The following is a 19,896-nucleotide window of genomic DNA, read 5'->3' as shown; positions in this document are numbered from 1 at the left end:
CTCGAGGGTGGAGGCAGCAGGAGAAGAAAACGTTTTAGGAATCGGTGGACCTAAGGTGGAATTCACGTGCTGCTTCACCAAGAGGGACAACGAGAAGCAAGTTAAACTAGCCGGGGTGGGGCGTTAAGAGTCTGTGCGTCAGATAGTCCTGGGGGCTGGACTAGATGATCTATTGAGGTCCCCGTCCAGTCCTGCCCTTCTGCGATCCCATGAGCCTGTGAACAGCTCTGAGTTGTTGATCAAAGCTCCGTGGAGTTTTTTTGGCTTGTTACAGTGCGAGAGCAACAAGGAAAAGGCGCTAGAGTCAAGGAACTTTAGTCCTTGATTCCATCAACCTTACCGTGTGCCTGGCTAATTAGAGAGGGCTTCATTGTCATGTCTCTGGGAACGGGTTGGCCGTTAGTAAGACCTCGCTTTCTCCAGTGAATCCACACATCGGTGTTGGCGGCATCCTTGGGGGCAGATCTCCCATTGGCCACCAGTGCAGCTGCACCCATTGCTTGCACCCGCTGATAGCAGCAAGCCCCTCTCCCGGTCCAGGCAGTCCCTGGAGTGCTAGGCCTGTTGAGTCCGCTCAGTCCTTGCAAACAGCTTCCAGGAGCCCCATTGAATGGAGGGATTCTCCAGTTGGGCCCACAGCCTCAGAACACACCGCAGCACCTCGTCTTAAGCAGTCAGGCCCCTGAATGCATGTTGCTTAGGGGAGTGGATTAGATGGTGGGAGATGTTGGATAGGCTGGCCAGAGAGCACAACATTTATAAGTCCCCAAACAAAGCCGCAGGGAAGATCCAGAAAATGATGGTTTGAGATGCAGGCGGAGAATATGATGAAGACTGACATCTGCATTCAACTGTTACCATGCGAGACAAAGAACTGGCATCAAGGACTATGAATAAAATTGGGATGAGCTAGCAGAGCAGCCGAGTTGGTTCTCTGGACTCCTGAGATGTTTCTCCAGACAGATAGAAGAACTCTTGTTGCCTTTTACTGGGGGACCATTTTCAGGTTTCATTAGCACCAGTTTCACAAAGCCTCGGTTTCATTAGCACCAGTAAAGCATGAAGCAAATCGCGTACATTGGTGTCCTTGGCCACGTGGGTTTGGTGGGGCCATGGATGTGGCTGCGGCTGCTTTCCAACCGTTCCTGCTGTGCAGGGACTCCAAGCCCCAGACTCCTGGGCTCACTGGTGCTTTAAGTTTCACTGGGTCTCAGCAGGCTCCTCCTTTAGCCTCTGGAACATTTTCTGGACACGGATTCTCCAGCTACCTCTTTGTGGAAATGGTGCACCTCCACCCTCCTGCGTTGGGTCCCTGAACTGGAACTGGCCCATTACTGACAGTCTCAGCAGAAGGGCAGGTGACTTGAACCAATCATGAGCCACTTGCCTTTTAATGGGGAGAAAACCTTCAACGCACGGTGCAGGATGGTGACTCTCATGGGCCTGGCCTGTGCACACGCCCCTGGGGCATGTAAATATTAATAGGGGTCTGGGATGGCTCTAAAACAAGAGGAACAGGGGTCTGGCCAGAGCAGGCATTGTCCCTTAAGCCCCTTTCATTTCATTTCCTCTTGTAGCCTCGAACGATAGCTAAGCACCTGTTCCTCTTTGTTGTGTCTCTTAGGGTATGTCTACACTACAAAGTTAATTCGAACTAACAGATGTTAGTTCGAATTAACTTTGACAGGTGCTACACACGCGATCCGCTAGTTGGAACTTAATTCGAACTAGCGGAGCGCTTAATTCGAACTAGGTAAACCTCATTCCACGAGGACTAACGCCTAGTTCGAATTAAGTAGTTCGAATTAAGGGCGATGTAGCCACTTAATTCGAACTAGTGGGAGGCTAGCCCTTCCCAGCTTTCCCTGGTGGCCACTCTGGGCACCACCAGGGAAACTCTTCTGCCCCCTCCCGGCCCCAGATCCCTTAAAGGGGCACGGGCTGACTACAGTGCCCATGCCAGATGCAAGCCTGCCAGCACCCAGCCAACAGACCCTGCACCTGCCACGCCTCGAGCCAGCCACCCGCTGCCCCCCAGCCCTCCGCCTCTTCCCGGGACCAGGCTGGCAGCTCCGGGGAGCCTGCCCGGATCCTCAAGAGGCGGGTGCCCGCCTGGTCTAGTGCAGACATCGTGGACCTCGTCCACGATCTCCGCACTAGGCACAGGAAAGTGGCCATCTAGGGCAGGATAGCTGCCAGCCTGGCCACCCAGGAGCAGGATTGCATGAAAATCACCCTAGGAACCCTGGAAGGGATGGACCGAAGACAATGACCAAGCCATTTGTCTCGTGCCATCCATCTCCAGCCTTCCACAAACAGAGGCCAGGGACACCATTTCTACCCCCTGGCTAATAGCACTCCATGGACCCAACCTCCATGAATTGATCTCACTTCTCTTTAAACTCTGTTCTAGTTCTAGGCTTCACAGCCTCCTGCAGCAAAGAGTTCCACAGGTTGACTATTTGCTTTGTGAAGAACAACTTTCTGTTATTAGTTTGAAGCCTGCTACCCATTCCTTTCCTTTGGTGTCCTCTAGTCCTTCTTTATGGGAACTAATGAAGAACTTTTCTTGATGCACCCTCTCCACACCACTCATAGTTTTATAGACCTCTATCATATCCCCCCTCAGTCTCCTCTTTTCTAAGCTGAGAAGTCCCAGTCTCTTTAGCTTCTCTTCATATGGGACCTGTTGCAAACCCCTGATCATTTTAGTTGCCCTCCCCTCTCCCACCCTCTGTCTTCCCCTCTCCCACCTCCTTTTCCCAGTCTCCCCGAGTTTTGTTCAATAAAGAGAGTTTCTATTTTTGAACACACGTGTCCTTTATTTTATACATTAGGAAGGGGGGCTAGGGAGGGGTAAGTGGAAGGAGGTGAGGGAGGAATGGGGTACGAGCCCCCGATGGGGAGGACTGGGGTGGCTCTGTGGGCTCCTCAGGGTGGAAGCTCTCCTGAAGCCCCCCGATTGACCCTCCTCCCTGGATGGCAGCCTGCGGCAAGTGCAGCCGGGCTGATGGCCGAGTGCTGTGATGTGTCGAGTTCAGGCACTCAGGGCACTCCAAGACAGGACTGCTTTGCTGTCCCTCATCGAGTTAGACAAGCGAGCGGGGAACCCTGAGAACTGTTTGTCCGGGGTTGGGGTTGGGTCCCTTTAAGCACAGCCCTCGGCTAGCCTGAGACAGCAGCTCCACGCTCTAAGTCCTCATCTGATGCCCTGCCGGCACTGCTTCCAGCCATCCTTAAGCCCGGTTCAGGGTCCACTCACTGTGGACATGCTAGTTCGAATTAGCAAAACGCTAATTCGAACTAGTTTTTAGGTCTAGATGCACTAGTTCGAATTAGCTTAGTTCAAATTCACTAATTCGATCTAAGTTAGTTCGAATTAGCACTGTAGTGTAGACATACCCTTACTGACTGTCACTTGCTCCGTAACAAAATATTTTCAGGGTCACTTGTAATCTCTGTAACCTGCTGATTTGGAAAGTCTGTAGGGTAGAAAAGGGTTGATGTAATTAGAAATTCTGTAAATCGTCATTAGGGGTGGGTATAATAATATTCATCACCTGCCCGTTAATCATTGTATGGGAGTTAACATACTAAATAGAGACTCAGGGAAAGACATGTGAATTAACTTATAAATGTTATACTTAAAAGAAGCACAGAGGATCTTTTTCAGGGAGATAAGGTAACACACCGCATTTATAACAAAGTAGTGCACGTGCGTGCGCACACACGCACACAACCTCCCCCTACCTGATGGAATAGTTACCAGCAGATAGGTCAGGTGCGAAGAAGGAGCCGAGTTCCTGTCAGTCCGGACTGATGCTCCATAGTCTTAGCAGTACAGGAACCCGAAGAGCCATACAAGACACCCCATCTTTATAGGATTTTCCTTCCATGCGAGTCTCTGCATTTTGCCTCGTCAGGCCTTAATCAGTCATTTGGCATCATAGTCAGTTTTTCTGCGACATCTGTTTATCTGGAGTTTGTTCTCACGGTCATCTGATATCCGTGTGCTGACAGTCCTTCCTGGGTGTTGTCTTCTGGCAAAACGTGTTATCGGTTCCTATCGGGATGCTTGCCACTAACTGCAGGGTTCATCAACCTGCCTCAGTCCAGTTTGCATCTTCAGTGCACTTTAGCTTAGTTGATAATTATTTGGTGCTTCTGAGTCTCCAGCCTCTCCTCTAACCATTTGAGCATGCAAGTATCCTTCATACTTCTTTCTCCTAAAGCATTCTCTCTCTCATTCACACAATTGCAGCACAGAGCAAAGGGCTACTTCTAGTCACTTCAACAAAGTTACAAAGTCTTTCAACATTAAACTTCTTTCCATCTACTACAAGGCTGTATCTAAGGCTGACATCACTATATATTCCAATGTTCCAACATGCTAACATCAAACAGAGCTGGAGCTAAGTTAACAGAGCTGCCTGGCCTGTCAGAGGCCTGCATCTTGTGTTTAAATTGAATCCATACATTCATTATAACTAACTAACTAACTAACTAACTAACTAACTAACTAACTAACTAACTAACTAACTAACTTATTAGCTCCACAATTACAAGGCCACATCAAAATAGATAAAAGGGTGTAACTGGTGCCAAATTGTTGCCACTTGGATGTTGTGGTGGATGTCTGAGGTAAACGAACGTGGGCAGTAATGCTGTTCATTACCCATCCGCTCCTCAGTCTTGTTTCTTCCCTAGCAGTGAGGGGCATTGCAGGAGGGATGACAGGATGTGGAGTGCTGGGGGGCGGTCCTTGTTTGGGCCTGGCTGTCAGGCTTGGTGGGGGGGGGAGGGTCAGTCTGAGCCTTGTGGATGGGCTGAGGAGCTCCAAGAGCATAAACGAGGTGGGAGAAGGAGCCAGGTCACCGTGCAGGGGCAGAGGCAGGGGATGGGGCAGTCTTGGAAGAGGGGCTGGGATCTGGCACAAATCCATTGCTGCTCAGCGTTTCACTGGCACCTCTGCAGCGCCCTGAGGCCCACTCAGGCTGGAGCACGTACAGGCATGGAGGGGCCATTTGCCCTGAGAGATACAAGGGAGGGTTATTCTCAGCGGCAGCCAGGCTGGCTCCGTTCTCCAGCACTAAAGTCGCTCTCCCTAGAAGAGCAGCGGGGACGTCCCTTTGGTGCTGTCACCGCCGTTGTTTTCCTCCTCCAAACCTGCCCCCCTCCCCAAAAAAATCTTCCCCAGACACATCTAGCACTCTGACTGCTCCTGTCTTTCCAACAGTGGCAGCTAAGATCAGGGGCACGGGAACCTTCCAGCGGATGCAAAATGTGCTCGTGGAGAACATTGGGAAGGAGACGAAGGGTGGGATGTTTGATGACGCAAAGGAGAAGATGCTGATGCAGCTCCAGGATCTGAAGGTGAGAGGCACTTCCCCCTGTTCCGTGGGGCTGTGCTGACGGTGGTGGGAAATGGGGTCTGGGAGCTGCACGGTGTCTAAAGAAGGAGAGGCCCGGAGCAAGCTGCCCAGCCAGATACTAGACCAAAGATCAGGGCTGTTCAACAGATTCATAAAGCATCTGGAAAAGGGGGTAAACAGGTGGCAAACTGTGCAGATGGAAAGGGACAGAGAATAATCCTGAAACCGAATGTTCCTCCATACAGTTTGGAATACCCCCACACAGAATACTGCATGCAGCCCTCTCAGCTCGCCTCACAAAGATACACTACAATTGGGAAAGGGGCAGAGAAGGGCAACAAAGACAAATAAGAATATGGCCCCGCTTTTGCATGAGGAGCCATTGCAAAGACACAGGGTGTGTCTAGACTACATGCCTCCGTCGACGGAGGCATGTAGATTAGCCAGATCGGCAGAGGGAAATGAAGCCACGATTAAAATAATCGCGGCTTCATTTAAATTTAAATGGCTGCCCCGCTCTGCCGATCAGCTGTTTGTCGGCAGATCGGGGCAGTCTGGACGCGCCGCGCCGACAAAGAAGCCTTTCTTGATCGGCACAGGTAAACCTGGTTTCACGAGGCATACCTGTGCCGATCAAGAAAGGCTTCTTTGTCGGCGCGTCGCGTCCAGACTGCCCCGATCTGCCGACAAACAGCTGATCGGCAGAGCGGGGCAGCCATTTAAATTTAAATGAAGCCGCGATTATTTTAATCGCGGCTTCATTTCCCTCTGCCGATCTGGCTAATCTACATGCCTCCGTCAACGGAGGCATGTAGTTTAGACGTACCCTCAGACAGCTGAGCTTGGAAAAGAGATCTCCAGGGGGTTTGCTCTAGGTGTATAAATCATGAATGGCATGTAGAAAATGAATATAGAAGTGCTATTTCCTTGTTCACATGATATAAGCACTAGGGGGTCACCCAATGAAATTAACAGGGTTAATTAAAACAGTTAATTAAAACAAACCAAAGGAAGTTTTTCTTCATGCAGCGCGTCTCAATCTGTGGAAGTGTTGGAGCATCTGACGAAGTGGGTCTTTGCCCATGAAAGCTTATGCTCCAACACTTCAATTAGTCTCTGAGGTGCCACAGGACTCCTCGCTGCTTTTGCAGACTCAGACTAACACGGCTCCCCCTCTGATACTCAATAATAAAACTGTCCTGTTTTATCCCCTCTGGACACCTGGCATTGAGCACTGTCAGAACACAGGACACTGGGCTAGATGGACCTTTGATCTGACCCAGTATGACCATTCTTAAGTTGCCATAACATAAGAATGAGAGAGTGTGAAATGAAATGATTCAGAAGCAGTTTTAAAACAAACCAAAGGAAGTTTTTCTTCACTCAGCGCATAGTCAAACTGTGGAACTCCTCGCCAGAGGATGTGATGAAGCCTAGGACTTTAAAAGAGTTCAAAAAAGAGCTAGATTGGTTCATCAATGGCTGTTAACCAGGCGGGGGAGGAATGGCGTCCCTAGCCTCTGTTTGTCAGAAGCTGGGAATAGGCGACAGTGGAGGGATCACTCAAAGATTCCCTGTTCTGTTCACTCCCTTTGAACACCTGGCATTGGCCACTGTTGGCAGAGAGGACACTGGGCTGGTTGGACCTTTGGTCTGACCCATTATGGCTGCTCTGATGTTCTTATGTTCCCTATGGCAAACGGCACGGAACTCCAAGGCTGTAGCTAGGAACAATATTGATGGTACCAGCAAGTATATATTCTAGCAACGTGTACCTTCTTTGTGTAGCCCTCTCTTCCCTCCCTGGTCACTCGGGAGCAGGCCAGGCTCCCCTGGGTGCCTGGAGGTTTTAACACTAACAGGGATCCTGCGTAGCCAAGTGGTGATATTGGATAGCCGGGAATCCCCACCCACCCCCTTGCCACTGTCCCTTGGTCCTAAAGGAATATACAGTGCCGGTGCCTCCACCTGGCTGGCCCTGTGCACACTGAATGCTGCACCTGGGGAGCCTCCAGGAATCAATTTACTCCAGTAACAATCTGGGTCTAACTCCAAGGCAACCATTGTAAATAACACTCCTCTCATTGATTGAATTAGAATTAGCCACCTCTGCTCAGCAACGTAACCAAACAGGGTTGAGCAGACTAAACATGAAGAAAATCAATTGAAGTGCCCAGGAAGAAAGGAGACGTGTCTCTGGCATGTGCTGCCACCCTCCTCTGGACTCACCTGCTGGCCTGGGGCGCTCGAAGGGCTGCAGCTGGAGTGGAGACAGCCCTGGGCAGGTTGTGTGTGTCAGTCCAGGCAGACAGCCAGCTGAAAACCCCTCTGCTGCTGGAGCAGGCCCACCCAATGCCAGCAGCTCTGGTCCCTGGGGAGCTCACTCTGGCTCTCTTTGGGCAGAGTCAGTCGGTCTTCCGGGCTCCGTCCCAGGCAGCGCTCTGCCAAACAGCCCCAGTTACTCACAGTCACCTCCTGTGCAGGCCCTTCCCAGCCACAGGCACAGCCGGGGGCTCTCCCCGCCAGGGACAATCAACCGCCCCGAAGCAGCCTGCTAGAGCCAAGCCCCAGCACAACAGCTCCTAGCCTGGAAAAGGCTCCTCAGCAGCAATCCGGCTCCTCTCCCCAAATGCAGCCTCCCCTGACACTCCCTGCACAGCCTGGAAGAGCAGCAACAATTTTCCCCTCCTTTTTCCCAAGGGCTCATGGGACTTGTAGTTTGTAGGGCTGACTGCAGCTCAGAGGATCCTCCCAGGAAAAGTCAGAGACTCCTGCATTAAGGGGACTGACATTGCCTAGAATAACGAGCAGTTGTTTAACAGTTGGCACGGTGTGATGAACCGTCCTCTCCACACGCTCCTGAAAGCTTCGTGCCCCTGGTCCCTGTGGGCTCGCCTGCAGGGGAACCCCAAGGACTTGCGCAGAGGACACTGAAAGACACAGACAAGCAGTCTGACGTTGCTCCCTGTTGTTACGGATGCAGAGTCCAACTAGCCCAATGCCTCTGTGGCCTGCAATGGAGTTCTTCCAAGGGGGCTGGTGCTGCTGTCAGTGTCCCCGGGTAGGCAACATGGGTGAGGGAATCTCTGCTGTTGGCTTTCAAGCATCACAGAGCTCTTCCTCGGGCCAGGAGCAGGCAGCTGGTGTGTGTCAGCTCCATGCAAGGTGTGACTGAGGGCGCAGCTTAAGGACAGGGATCTCCAACCTTTGTAAGATCGAGATCACTTTTTGAATTTCAGTGCAATCCAAGACCTACCTCAAACCCAAATACCCTGCCCCACCACCCTCCTGCCCCTTCTCCTAAGCCCCTCCCCTGCTCCCTCCATGCTCCCTCCCTCCCCCTTCCTCCCTCCCTTTGCCCAGGTAGGAGCACTGGGTTGGTGTGAAGGCTCCGGTCTTGGATTCAGGGATCTGGAATGTGGGAGGGTCTCTGAGGCAGGCAGTTGGGGTGCCAGAGGGGTTCTAGGTGCAGGCTCTGGGAGAGTGATTGGATGCAGGGCTGCTAGGGCGGGGCCTTGGGGTGCAGGAGGGGGTTCATGACTGGAGCAGGGGTTTTGCTGTGGGCTCCGGCTGGGCCCTGCTTACCTCAGGCAGCTCCTGGATGGTGCAGTGGGGCTAAGGCAGGCTCCCCCCTGCCCTGGCCCTGCCCCACGCCCAAATGCAGCCAGGAAACTCCCTCCTAAGTCCTGTTGTGCCCCCTCTCTGCTCTGTGGAGATAGGATTCAGAGTGGGAGAGGGGGCACCTGCGCCCCTCTTCTCCCTCCCCTGCTGCCCAGGCTGTTCCCCACATAGGCGCGACAAATGCAGATGTGGGGGGCTGCAAAAGCACCCCCAAACTTTGTCTCTACAGACTTTGGTACAAAAACTTTCCCCTAAATCTTAATACCCGGCTTTTGGAGAACATCTGCTGCCATCACCCAAGTAATTCCATGAAAAATCAGGGAAGAGAAAAACACTTTTAAAGAAAGAAAAAACATTTTTAACAGCACAGACCTCAGTTCCGAATTCTCAAACCAAGAAACAATAAAACCTAAACTTCGCCCTACCTACACATTATAAGAAGTCTTTTCCGAGAGAGCCGGGCCTCCCATCTCCCTGTTGCTTGGAAGAAAAATCTCGGAGGGAGAAGATAAAAATTCCCTTGTCCCAGTTTGAAATCCCAGTTTGAAATCCCTACCTGCATTACTATTGGCTGACCAGATACCTGGCTAGGGACAGGACACATAGTTAACCCCTTAGTCCCCAGGTGCTGGTCAGCCCTCCTGCTTATGGCCCCCCCGCCAAATCACAGATAGTGATTTCTTATTGAAGGTCTGGGATAAAACATAAGTACATGCATGCCTTACTAGACACATAGTTAATAAGTACATGCATGCCTTACTAGACACAGTTAATAAGTACATGCATGCCTTACTAGACACAGTTAATAAGTGCATGCATGCCTTACTAGACACAGTTAATAAGTACATGCATGCCTTACTAGACACATAGTTAATAAGTACATGCACGCCTTACTAGACACAGTTAATAAGTACATGCATGCCTTACTAGACACAGTTAATAAGTACATGCATGCCTTACTAGACACATAGTTAATAAGTACATGCACGCCTTACTAGACACAGTTAATAAGTACATGCATGCCTTACTAGACACAGTTAATAAGTACATGCATGCCTTACTAGACACATAGTTAATAAGTACATGCACGCCTTACTAGACACAGTTAATAAGTACATGCATGCCTTACTAGACACAGTTAATAAGTACATGCATGCCTTACTAGACTATGGAATACATGCAAATTAAGCAAAACCCTTCCACATCTGTGGAGCACCATGACTGACAGACAGAGAGTGTCCTAAGTAGATTTACCAGGCCTCTTCACAAAGATTCTCATATTGTTGTTGACTCATTGTTACTGCCCCTTTGCTCAACCAATGCCACTCGAAGCTGCTATTCGACACCCCCTGAGATACCAGTGGAATGGAGAGAGAGTGTTTCCATCCTGGGCTGGTGCGAGTAGCTCGTGGGCTCTTCCCCATGCACAGAACAGAAAGAGTAACTGGACACCGTTGACTTGTCTCCATGGATACTGATCGTTTTGTCGTTTCCATCTAGCAATGGCCCAGGACAGTTCAGGTCATAGAACATTTGAGAAGACTGGAGAAGTTTCCAGGGAGAGACAGGCTCCCAGCCCCATCGACAGGCCCCGCCCCCACCACAGGGAGGGGAGAAGGAGGCGCAGCACACCAAGTGCACATGCCCCGCCCCACCATGGGGAGGATAAGAGCCCATGCACACCCCAGCATCCCCAGAGCAGCGGGGAGGGAAGAGGCCCCCTGGCCAGAGCTGGCCTGAGCCTTCTCCCCCCGAGAGCAGCAAGATGAGAAGAGGCACAGGATCATCTACCATCACAATGGGACTGGGAATCCTAGCATGGTAGAGCTGGAACAAGAGGTCATCGAGTTCAGTCCCCTGCCCTCACAGCAGGACCAAGCACCGTCTAGGTCAGAGCTACTCAACTTTGCAAGCCCCGGGGGCCACAATGATACTCACAGTACATGCGGAGGGCTGCAACTTAAGTGTGGTTGCAAATACGTGCAAATATATATGCAAATATATGCAAACAGATTCTTTCACACTGACAGGCATAAATACCAACATTAAGGCACGACTACACAACACAACCCATCTGACAGCACTTTTAATGAGCAATGACAGTCCAGGAATGTAACTAGTAAAACACATCTCAGCAGAAGCCCGTGATATTGACTGCGTTTTTGTTTTGGCTCCCATCAGCAGGCTGTGTGTTGAGCCCCGTGTAAAGCCAAAGCACACTGAAGGCCACAAATAAACAGGCCACAGGCCTCAAGCAGCCTACGGGCCATGTGTTTAATAGCCCTGGTCTAGACCATCCCCAACAAGTGTCTGTCCAACTTGCTCTTCAATATCTCCAGGAATGGAGATTCTACTTCCTCTCTAAGCAATTTATTCCTGTGTTTCACCACTCTCACGAGTAGGAGTTTTTTCCTAGGGTGTGTCTAGACTACATGCCTCCGTCGACGGAGGCATGCAGATTAGCCAGATCGGCAGAGGGAAATGAAGCCGCGATTAAAATAATCGCGGCTTCATTTAAATTTAAATGGCTGCCCCGCTCTGCCGATCAGCTGTTTGTCAGCAGATCGGGGCAGTCTGGACGCGCCGCGCCGACAAAGAAGCCTTTCTTGATCGGCACAGGTAAACCTGGTTTCACAAGGCATACCTGTGCCGATCAAGAAAGGCTTCTTTGTCGGCGCGTCGCGTCCAGACTGCCCCGATCTGCCGACAAACAGCTGATCGGCAGAGCAGGGCAGCCATTTAAATTTAAATGAAGCCGCGATTATTTTAATCACAGCTTCATTTCCCTCTGCCAATCTGGCTAATCTACATGCCTCCGTCGACGGAGGCATGTAGTCTAGACACACCCCTAATGTCCAACTTCAACCTCCCTTGCTGCAGTTTCAGCCCATTGCTTCTTGTCCTAACCTCAGAGGCCAAGGAGAACAATTTTTTCCCTCCTCCTTGTACCACTCTTTTAGGTACTATCATGTTCCCTTTCAGTCTTCTTTTCTAAACTAAACAAGCCCAATTTTTTCAGCCTTACCTCCTAGCTCCTCTTCTCTAGACCTTTCAATGTTCTTGCTGTTCTTCTCTGGACCTTCTCCGATTTCTTCCCATCTTTCCTGAACTGTGGTGCCCAGAACTGGACACAAGACTCCAATTGGGGTCTAATCAGCGTGGAGTAGAACGGAAGAATGACTTCTCGTGTCTGGCTCAGAACACTCCTGTTCATGCCGCCCAGAATCAGGTTGGCTTTTTTTGCAACAGTGTCTCACTGTGGACTCATAATGCTAGTGATAATAATAAGAAAACCCTTCTTAGCTTTATATGTGTTCCTAATACGGTTGTAGAGAGAGACTCTGGTTCATGCCGGTTGCTGGGTTAGGCTTTTTCAGATGAAACCGTAAGTGATGGGTCTCCTCTGCCATCAAAATGGCACATCTGCCATCATTTGTACCGTGACCCCAGATGCAAAGTGCTCTGTCTACAAGCCACCTGCCAGCTCCATAAACTCCCCTTGCGGTGTGAGTCCAGCGGGCTCTTTCCTTCCTGACCATCCAAACCAGCACGCCCGTGCAGCCCTCCAGCTGTCACACAAAACCCTCCCTGACCCATTGATGGCATTGTGGGGTGTGTGTGTGTGTGATTGTGAGGTGAAAGTTACAGGTAGTGCAGCTGGAGCACAGATCCAGCTCTCTCTCCCCTCGCGGGAGCAAAGAGCGGTCTCGCCCGTGTTCACCAGCATGGCCATGTGTTTACTGCAGGACAAGATCAAGATGCAGCTGCAGATGGCCATCTCCATCATGTTCAAAGTCGCCCTGTTCCACTGGGAAGAACTCACCGAGGAGCTGCCAGGTAACACCGAAATCACCTCTGCTGGCAGGCAGCAGGAGCCCCCCCTGGTCCCAGGCAGGGTGAAACGGTCCAACAAGGGGCTCATGCCCAGGTCTTCCCAGGCCCTTGTGTGATCTCGGAGCATGAGCAGAACCGTGCGTGTGGGGAGACGTCCACGGGCTTAGGATGGGGCAGGGTGAAGCGGGGGCCTCCTCCCTGCAAGGGACGGATGGGGTGAGCTTTGGACACTGCAGCTCCTCCGAAAGGGGCTAGTGCAGAAGGCCCCTGTGAGGGCAGGCGCTGGGTTTTCCCCAGTGCCACAAGCACCCCGGGTGCACATCATGCAACCAGTGTGGAGGGGCTGCCGACGGAGCAGGGGGGCTGCATGGCCCCCTGTATCCTGGCCGCTCCAAGGGCTACCCAACCTCCACCCATACCGCTAAACCACTCGGGGGGAGGGGGAGTTTCCATTGACTTTGGGGTGGTAAAATGACCTGCCCATGGCTCACAGGCATGCTGGCAGAGCTGGGAATCACACCTACCTCTATAGGTGAAGGTAGGGCTGAGGGAGGCAAGCCCCTAACCCCACCCCTTTTCTCCAAGCCCCGCCCCCACAGGAACCAAGCCACATGCCCCCAGTACCACGGGGAGGTAGAACGGTGCACAGCCTCAGCATCCCCAGTCCTGGAGAATGGGCGCCGGGGGCAGCAACACTCGACCCCCAGTACCACACAGTCAGTGTTCTGGGGGCGGAGTGAGTGTGGGGCCAGGCTGGCGGTTTGGGAAGGCAACACCTCCCCCTGCCCAGCATACCCACTTCACATGCCCACCTCTTCTTAGTGCCAGGACCCTGCCTAACCCTAAAGTGATCTGTTCTGTTGCTGGCTGCGCTGCTTCTGTGGGGCCTTTGGGAAATCACAAAACTGCTCCATGCCTCAGTTTCCCCATCTGTAAAATGGGGTCACTTTCCCCACCTTTCCAAAGCACTCTGTGCTCTTTGGATGCAAAGCCCCAGGGGAGTGCCAAAGAAGGTGAACTCCAGAGAAAACACATTCATAAGAGTGGAAGTTGTGTGCAGATATAACCCACACACCTGGGGTGGGTCACTGTCCCATGCAGTGGCAAGAGATAAGAAGAAGGGAGCTCTACAGCCCAACCGGGAGCCAGCTGGCTTCATCGCTTAAGCTATCAAGACTCCTACACTAAGTTCCAGGGGTCCTAGTTTCAAATCTGCCTGGTGGTAGTTATCCAGAGACATATGGTCCATCCAATACAGCTGTTGTCAAATACCCCAACAGCTGTAGGACTATCTGTCATCCTTAGGAAGGGTTCCCCCACCTGTCACTCTCTGGGTTGAACTCATGCACAGGGGGGATTCTCTGCATGTTGAAGTCTTCAGAGCAAGATTTAAGGACTTCAAAGGTGATAGCCTTGCTACAGACGTGGGTGAGGGATGTTTAGAGGTTCCTTCCTTTGGATGGAGGATTAAAACCCTTTCCGTGCTACGTAACAAAGGGAAATGGATGATTCTTCTGCAGAAGAAAGTCAGCTAACCATGTTCTGACCTACTGCTCTTTTTGCAGACTTCAAGGTTGAATACAGAGAAATTAATCGGCTGCTTGAACTGCTGAAAACAGTGTGACATTTTAAAAGGAGACAGCAACATTTCTCCGTCAAAAAACCTGTCTTTTAAGGAGCTTGTTACAGAAATTTTTTTCTTTAATTTTGTGGGGGTGTTAATTGATTTATTTAAATGATTAAGTGTGTGTAAACTGGGAATTTAAAATACAGTGATTGTAGCATTAATTAATTAGAATGGGAAATGCAGATGAAATGTGCTGTCATGTGGTGCCTTAAGTGTTATAGCAAATCTTAGAGAGCAAGCGAGATTCTCATTCCATTACCTAGCAGTGCATTTGAATGGAAGTGAGTAGGGGATACCTATGTTTCAGACTCATCTCAGTTCAAATACTTTGTTCTTAGATTCTAATGCCAAAACACAGACTTTGCAAAATGCCCAACGTTGCTAATGGTGGAGTCAGTTGCAAACATATTTATGTTAGAAGAACAGAACTAAAACTGCTCAAGAGATTAAAAAATTTTTTTTAGCAACTAACAAAATGTGCAGGTTTTTTTCCCTCCAAAAACTTGAAAGATATATTTAAAGATTTGCAGGGGGGAAAACAGTCTATTTGGGCTTTTTTTCTGTGTTTTCATGAACACCAAAAAATGAACTTTATTTTCTAACATTTCTGTTTCATCAAGAAAATGTGCAGAATTACCCCCTAGATTGATATTGGATCATAAAAACACTGGAAAGGTGCATCTGCCGCCGACATGTCATATCCGTGTGTAGCCCTCTTTTTCCTCCCCGGGTTACTCCAGGGCGGGTCACACTCACAGGTGTGCCTGGGCACCTGATGGTTTTAACATAAAAGGAGACCCTGAGCACCCCAGTGGTGATGTTGTTTACTTGGGGAAACCCTGTCCACCCCCTTGCTGCTGTCCCTTGCTCATAAAGAACATACAATGGCAGTGCCTCCACCTGGCTGGCCCTGTACACACTTACTGGTGTGCCCTGGGAACCTCCAGGAATAAACTCATTCCAGCAATAATCTGGATCTACCTCCAGAACAACAATTACAAATCATATATATCTAAGGGTATGTCTACACTACAATGTTAGTTCGAACTAACGGACGTTAGTTCGAACTAACATTCATAGCCGCTACACTAGCGCTCCGCTAGTTCGAATTTGAATCGAACTAGCGGAGCGCTTAGTTCGAACTAGGAAAACCTCATTTTACGAGGATTAAGCCTAGTTCGAACTTACTAGTTCGAATTAAGGGGTGTGTAGCCCCTTAATTCGAACTAGTGGGAGGCTAGCCCTCCCCAGGTTTCCCTGGTGGCCACTCTGGCCAACACCAGGGAAACTCTATGCCCCCCTCCCGGCCCCGGACGCCTTAAAGGGGCACGGGCTGGCTACGGTGCCCGTGCCAGGTACAAGCCTGCCAGCACCCAGCCAGCAGACCCTGAACCTGGCACGGCACAGAGCCACCCACCCGATGTCCCCCAGCCCACCCCCTCTTCCCGGGACCAGGCTGGCGGCTCCCGGGAGCTTGCCCTGGACCGCAAGAGGCGGGCACCTTCCTGGGCTAGTGCGGACATCGTGGACCTCGTCCATGATCTCCGCACTAGGCACAGGAAAGTGGCCGGCTAGGGCAGGAGAGCTGCCAGCCTGGCCACCCAGGAACAGGTGTGCAAGAGAGTCAAGGGGGTCCACTGAGACCCCCGACCTTGAGCCCTGAGCTTACAATGGCCATTCTGGGTCAGACCAAAGGTCCATCTAGCCCAGTAGCCTGTCTGCCGACAGCGGCCAACCCTAGGAACTCTGGAGGGGATGGACCGAAGACAGTGACCAAGCCATTTGTCTCGTGCCATCCCTCTCCAGCTTTCCACAAACTTTGGGCAGGGACACCACTCCTACCCTCTGGCTAATAGGACTCCATGGACCCAACCTCCATGACTTGATCTCACTTCCCTTTCAACTCTGTTCTAGTTGTAGCCTTCACAGCCTCCTGCAGCAAGGAGTTCCGCAGGTTAACTCTTTGCTTTGGGAAGAAGAACAACCTTCTCTTACTAGTTTCAAGCCTGCTACCCATTCCTTTCCTTTGGTGTCCTCTAGTCCTTCTTTATGGGAACTCAGGAAGAACTTTTCTGAATGCACCCTCTCCACCCAACCCCTGCTTTTAGAGACCTCTATCCTGTCCCCCCTCCGTCTCCTCTTTTCTAAGCTAAACAGTCCCAGTCTCTGTAGCCTCTCTTCATCTGGGACCTGTTCCCAACCCCTGATCATGTTAGTTGCCCTCCCCTCTCCCAGCCTTTCTCTTCCCCTCTCCCACCTCCTTTTCCCAGTCTCCCCCAGTTTTGTTCAATAAAGACAGAGTCAATGTTGGAAGAAACGTTATCTTTATTTTGTACATCAATAAGAAGGGGGGCTAGGGAAGGGTAAGTGGAAGGAGGTGAGGGAGGAATGGGGTACGAGCCCCCGATGGGGAGGACTGGGCTGGCTCTGTGGGCTTCTGGGGGTGGAAGCTCTCCTGCAGCCCCGCAATTGCCCCCTCCCCCCAGATGGCAGCCTGCGGCAAGTGCAGCCGGGCTGATGGCCGAGTGGTGTGATGTGCCCAGTGTGGGTACTCCGGGCAATCCAAGCCAGGACTGCTTTGCAAGCGGGGCACCCCTGAGAACTGTCTGTCCGGGGTGCGGGTCGGGACCCTTTAAGCACAGCCCTCGGCTAGCCTGAGACAGCATCTCCACGCTCTAAGTCCTATTCTGATGCCCTGCCGGCACTGCTTCCGGCCAGCCTTAACCTCTGTTCAGGGTCCACTCAATGTGGACATGCTAGTTCGAATTAGCAAAACGCTAATTCGAACTAGTTTTTAGTTCTAGATGCGTTAGTTCGAATTAGCTTAGTTCGAATTAACTAATTCGAACTAAGTTAGTTCGAATTAGCGCTGTAGTGTAGACGTACCCTAATAGATTACATTAAAAGAAACAATCTTTACTTCACTTAAATAAACAGGGTTTAACAGATTAACAATGAATAACATTAACAAAGTGCACAACAATAATTGGGACTTAGATATCTAGCAGTTACACTGCCAAAACTGATCCCACCCCAGAGTGTGAACACTCCTGGACTCAGGGTACGTCTACACTACATGCCTCTGTCGACAGAGGCATGTAGATTTGTTTGTTCAGCAAAGCCAAATGAAGCCGCGATTTAAATGATCGCGGCTTCATTTACATTTACATGGCTGCCGCGCTGAGCCGACAAACAGCTGATCAGCTGTTTGTCGGCTCGCCGCTAGTCTGGACGTTCCCCCTGTCGACATCAAAGCCCTTTGTCGGCAGCCCCGGTAAACTTCATTCCACGCTTGAAGAACTGCAGCTGTAGTGGAGATTCTCAGTAGGCTGTGTGTATGAGGGTCCAAGCTAGGCAGCAGCTCTGTCCCAGGCAGCACTTTCCCAAAAATGCCCAATTACTTACAGTCTCATGCTGTGCCTATCAGAAGCAGCCGGCTAGATCCCAGCTCCAAAGGCATCTAGTCCCAGTCTGTGGCTGCACTCTAACAGCCACTGGACTGGATCAAACTCCTCCTGGAAAATGTATGCTCTTGAAGGGAACAAGTGGAAGAGTTTCTGGATGTTTGTATGTAACTAACAGTTTCCTTGACCCTGCAAAATGCAGGACAATGTAGCACTTTAAAGACTAACAAGATGGTTTATTAGATGCTACATTGTCCTGCATTTTGCTTCAGCTACCCCAGACTAACACGGCTACATTTCTATCACTACTCTTGACCCTGCATTGTGTGATAGATAGCGGACCTACTGAAACCGAACTGATCCAGTGTAGCTGCTGGTGAGAGATGAGGCGAGAACTCATGTAACTAAGCTTATCTATGCATACTTAAGTTACGAAGCTCCGATGATTAAGCCAATCATAATGCTGTTACTAGCTTACATAGGCTACGTCTAGACTACATGGCTCCGTCAATGGAACCATGTAAAATAGTTTATTTGGCATAGTCAAAGAAGCAGGGATTTAAATAATCCCCACTTCATTAAAATAAAAATGGCTGCCGCACTGTGCCAATGATCAGCTGATCTGGCACAGCATGGCAGTCTAGACTCGGCACGGTTGAGAAAGGAAGCCTTTGTCGACCGCTCCGATAAACCTTGTTTCATGAGGCATGAAAGCCTTATATGGATATATAAGGTTGCTGTGGACATTTTGATTTCGAAGTCTTCCTTTGAAACTTCCCACAGCTGTGTCTCAATAAAGGTGTTTCTCTTCTTCCATCCCCGAGTCTTAGTTTCCGTGACAGCACCAATGCTAATGGGAATACAGGGAACTTACCCAGCCTATAAGAAATTGGATCCCCTTGAGTTTCTAGGGAACACAAGTCAATAAGACGGAAGAGGACGGGTGCCTTTCTGGGCACACACAGACAGGAGGCATATGCAGAATCACATTAGGAAAAGGGAGTGCTCAGAACAGGAACCTTGATGCAGGAACCAACGATCAAGCTAGGAGAGACCTGTCAGACCCTGACGCTATTGTCAATGGTGTGAGTATACCTGTATCTGGACTTGAATAAAGACATAGTGGCTATGTCTACATTGGCATCCCTTTCCGGAAAAGGGATGCTAATGTGAGACATCGCAATTGCAAATCCACGGGGGATTTAAATATTCCCCACGGCATTTGCATTTACATGGCTGCCGCTTTTTTCTGGCTTGGGGAAAAGCTGGAGAAAAGCGCCAGTCTAGACGTGATTCTCTGGAAAATAAAGCCTTTTCCGGAGGATCTCTTATTCCTATTTTCAAGTTCCACGAGGAGTACAGGTAGCTCGAAATAGGAAGCCTAATCCGAACTACCTAGTTCGTGCCGCGCGGGCACGGAGTCCGAACTAGCAGACATTTAAAAATGTCGGCGCCTGGCAACATGCAAATGAAGCCCGGGAAATTCAAATCCTGGGCTTCATTTGCAACTCCGGTTGCCTACATTAACTAGTTCCAACTAGGGTGGTAGTGTAGACATACCCTGAGAGAAGGGAGGGGGCTGGGGGAACAGGAGGGGCAGGGTCCTGGCATGCAGGAGGAGCAGTTTCAGTGCCGGGGGGGCAAGGCTAGGACCTCCCACATAGTGGCACAGATTGAAATGTGGTGCTGGACCAGCTCATCCAGCAGCCTGTTGTGACACTCGGCCTCTGCCTCCATCCTCTGTTGCAGAATCCTGTTGAGGTCCTACAGGGCCACTATGTGCTCTTTTAGCGGGTCTGTGTAGACACGCCAGTGCCTGCGGGTGCCACAAGTCCAGGATGGTGGTGGGACAGGTGTGGTGCTACCCTCGTGTGTGTGGGGGGGGAGGGGGGATCTGGCTGCGGAGGAAAAGAGGAAGAGACAATCATGCACGTGTGCACCCGTTGTCCAAGGCCATGCCGTCACTGTACGGGGCCCTCCTTCGGACAGCAGACTCTCAGAGGTTTTACACGTGACAGGGTCATGTGCGAGTTGGGCA

At 50.7% G+C, this 19,896-nt stretch overlaps 1 protein-coding gene and 1 long non-coding RNA gene across 4 annotated transcripts in view; one reads left to right on the top strand and one right to left on the bottom strand.

The window, feature by feature from the left end:
- Positions 1-15,541, top strand: part of NUGGC (nuclear GTPase, germinal center associated) — a 56,199-nt gene extending 40,658 nt beyond the window's left edge. Inside the window, exons 17-19 of the mRNA XM_075925945.2 lie at positions 5,237-5,373; positions 12,740-12,830; positions 14,393-15,541. Of these exons, the coding sequence (XP_075782060.2) occupies positions 5,237-5,373; positions 12,740-12,830; positions 14,393-14,451 (287 nt within the window). The 3' untranslated portion in view covers positions 14,452-15,541. The remainder of the gene's footprint in view (positions 1-5,236; positions 5,374-12,739; positions 12,831-14,392) is intronic.
- Positions 6,705-18,307, bottom strand: LOC142828107 (uncharacterized). 3 transcript variants are annotated; one of them, XR_016349069.1, is made up of 3 exons: positions 17,860-18,307; positions 8,958-9,079; positions 6,705-8,577 (listed from the first exon to the last, which is right to left on the bottom strand). It is a non-coding gene; the product is annotated as an uncharacterized LOC142828107 (long non-coding RNA). The 3 variants fall into 3 exon arrangements; XR_012903098.2 differs by lacking the exon at positions 17,860-18,307 and adding an exon at positions 9,419-9,903; XR_012903097.2 differs by lacking the exon at positions 17,860-18,307 and adding an exon at positions 9,419-9,900 and having other exon boundaries at positions 6,705-8,302.
- Between the last annotated feature and the right edge of the window lie 1,589 nt (positions 18,308-19,896).

Source organism: Pelodiscus sinensis, chromosome 3, assembly GCF_052426305.1.
Source record: "Pelodiscus sinensis isolate ZL-2025 chromosome 3, ASM5242630v1, whole genome shotgun sequence".
NCBI classification, from domain to species: Eukaryota; Metazoa; Chordata; order Testudines; family Trionychidae; genus Pelodiscus; species Pelodiscus sinensis.
The sequence above is the reverse complement of the archived record's forward strand: the minus strand, read 5'-3'. Positions and strand labels throughout refer to the sequence as shown.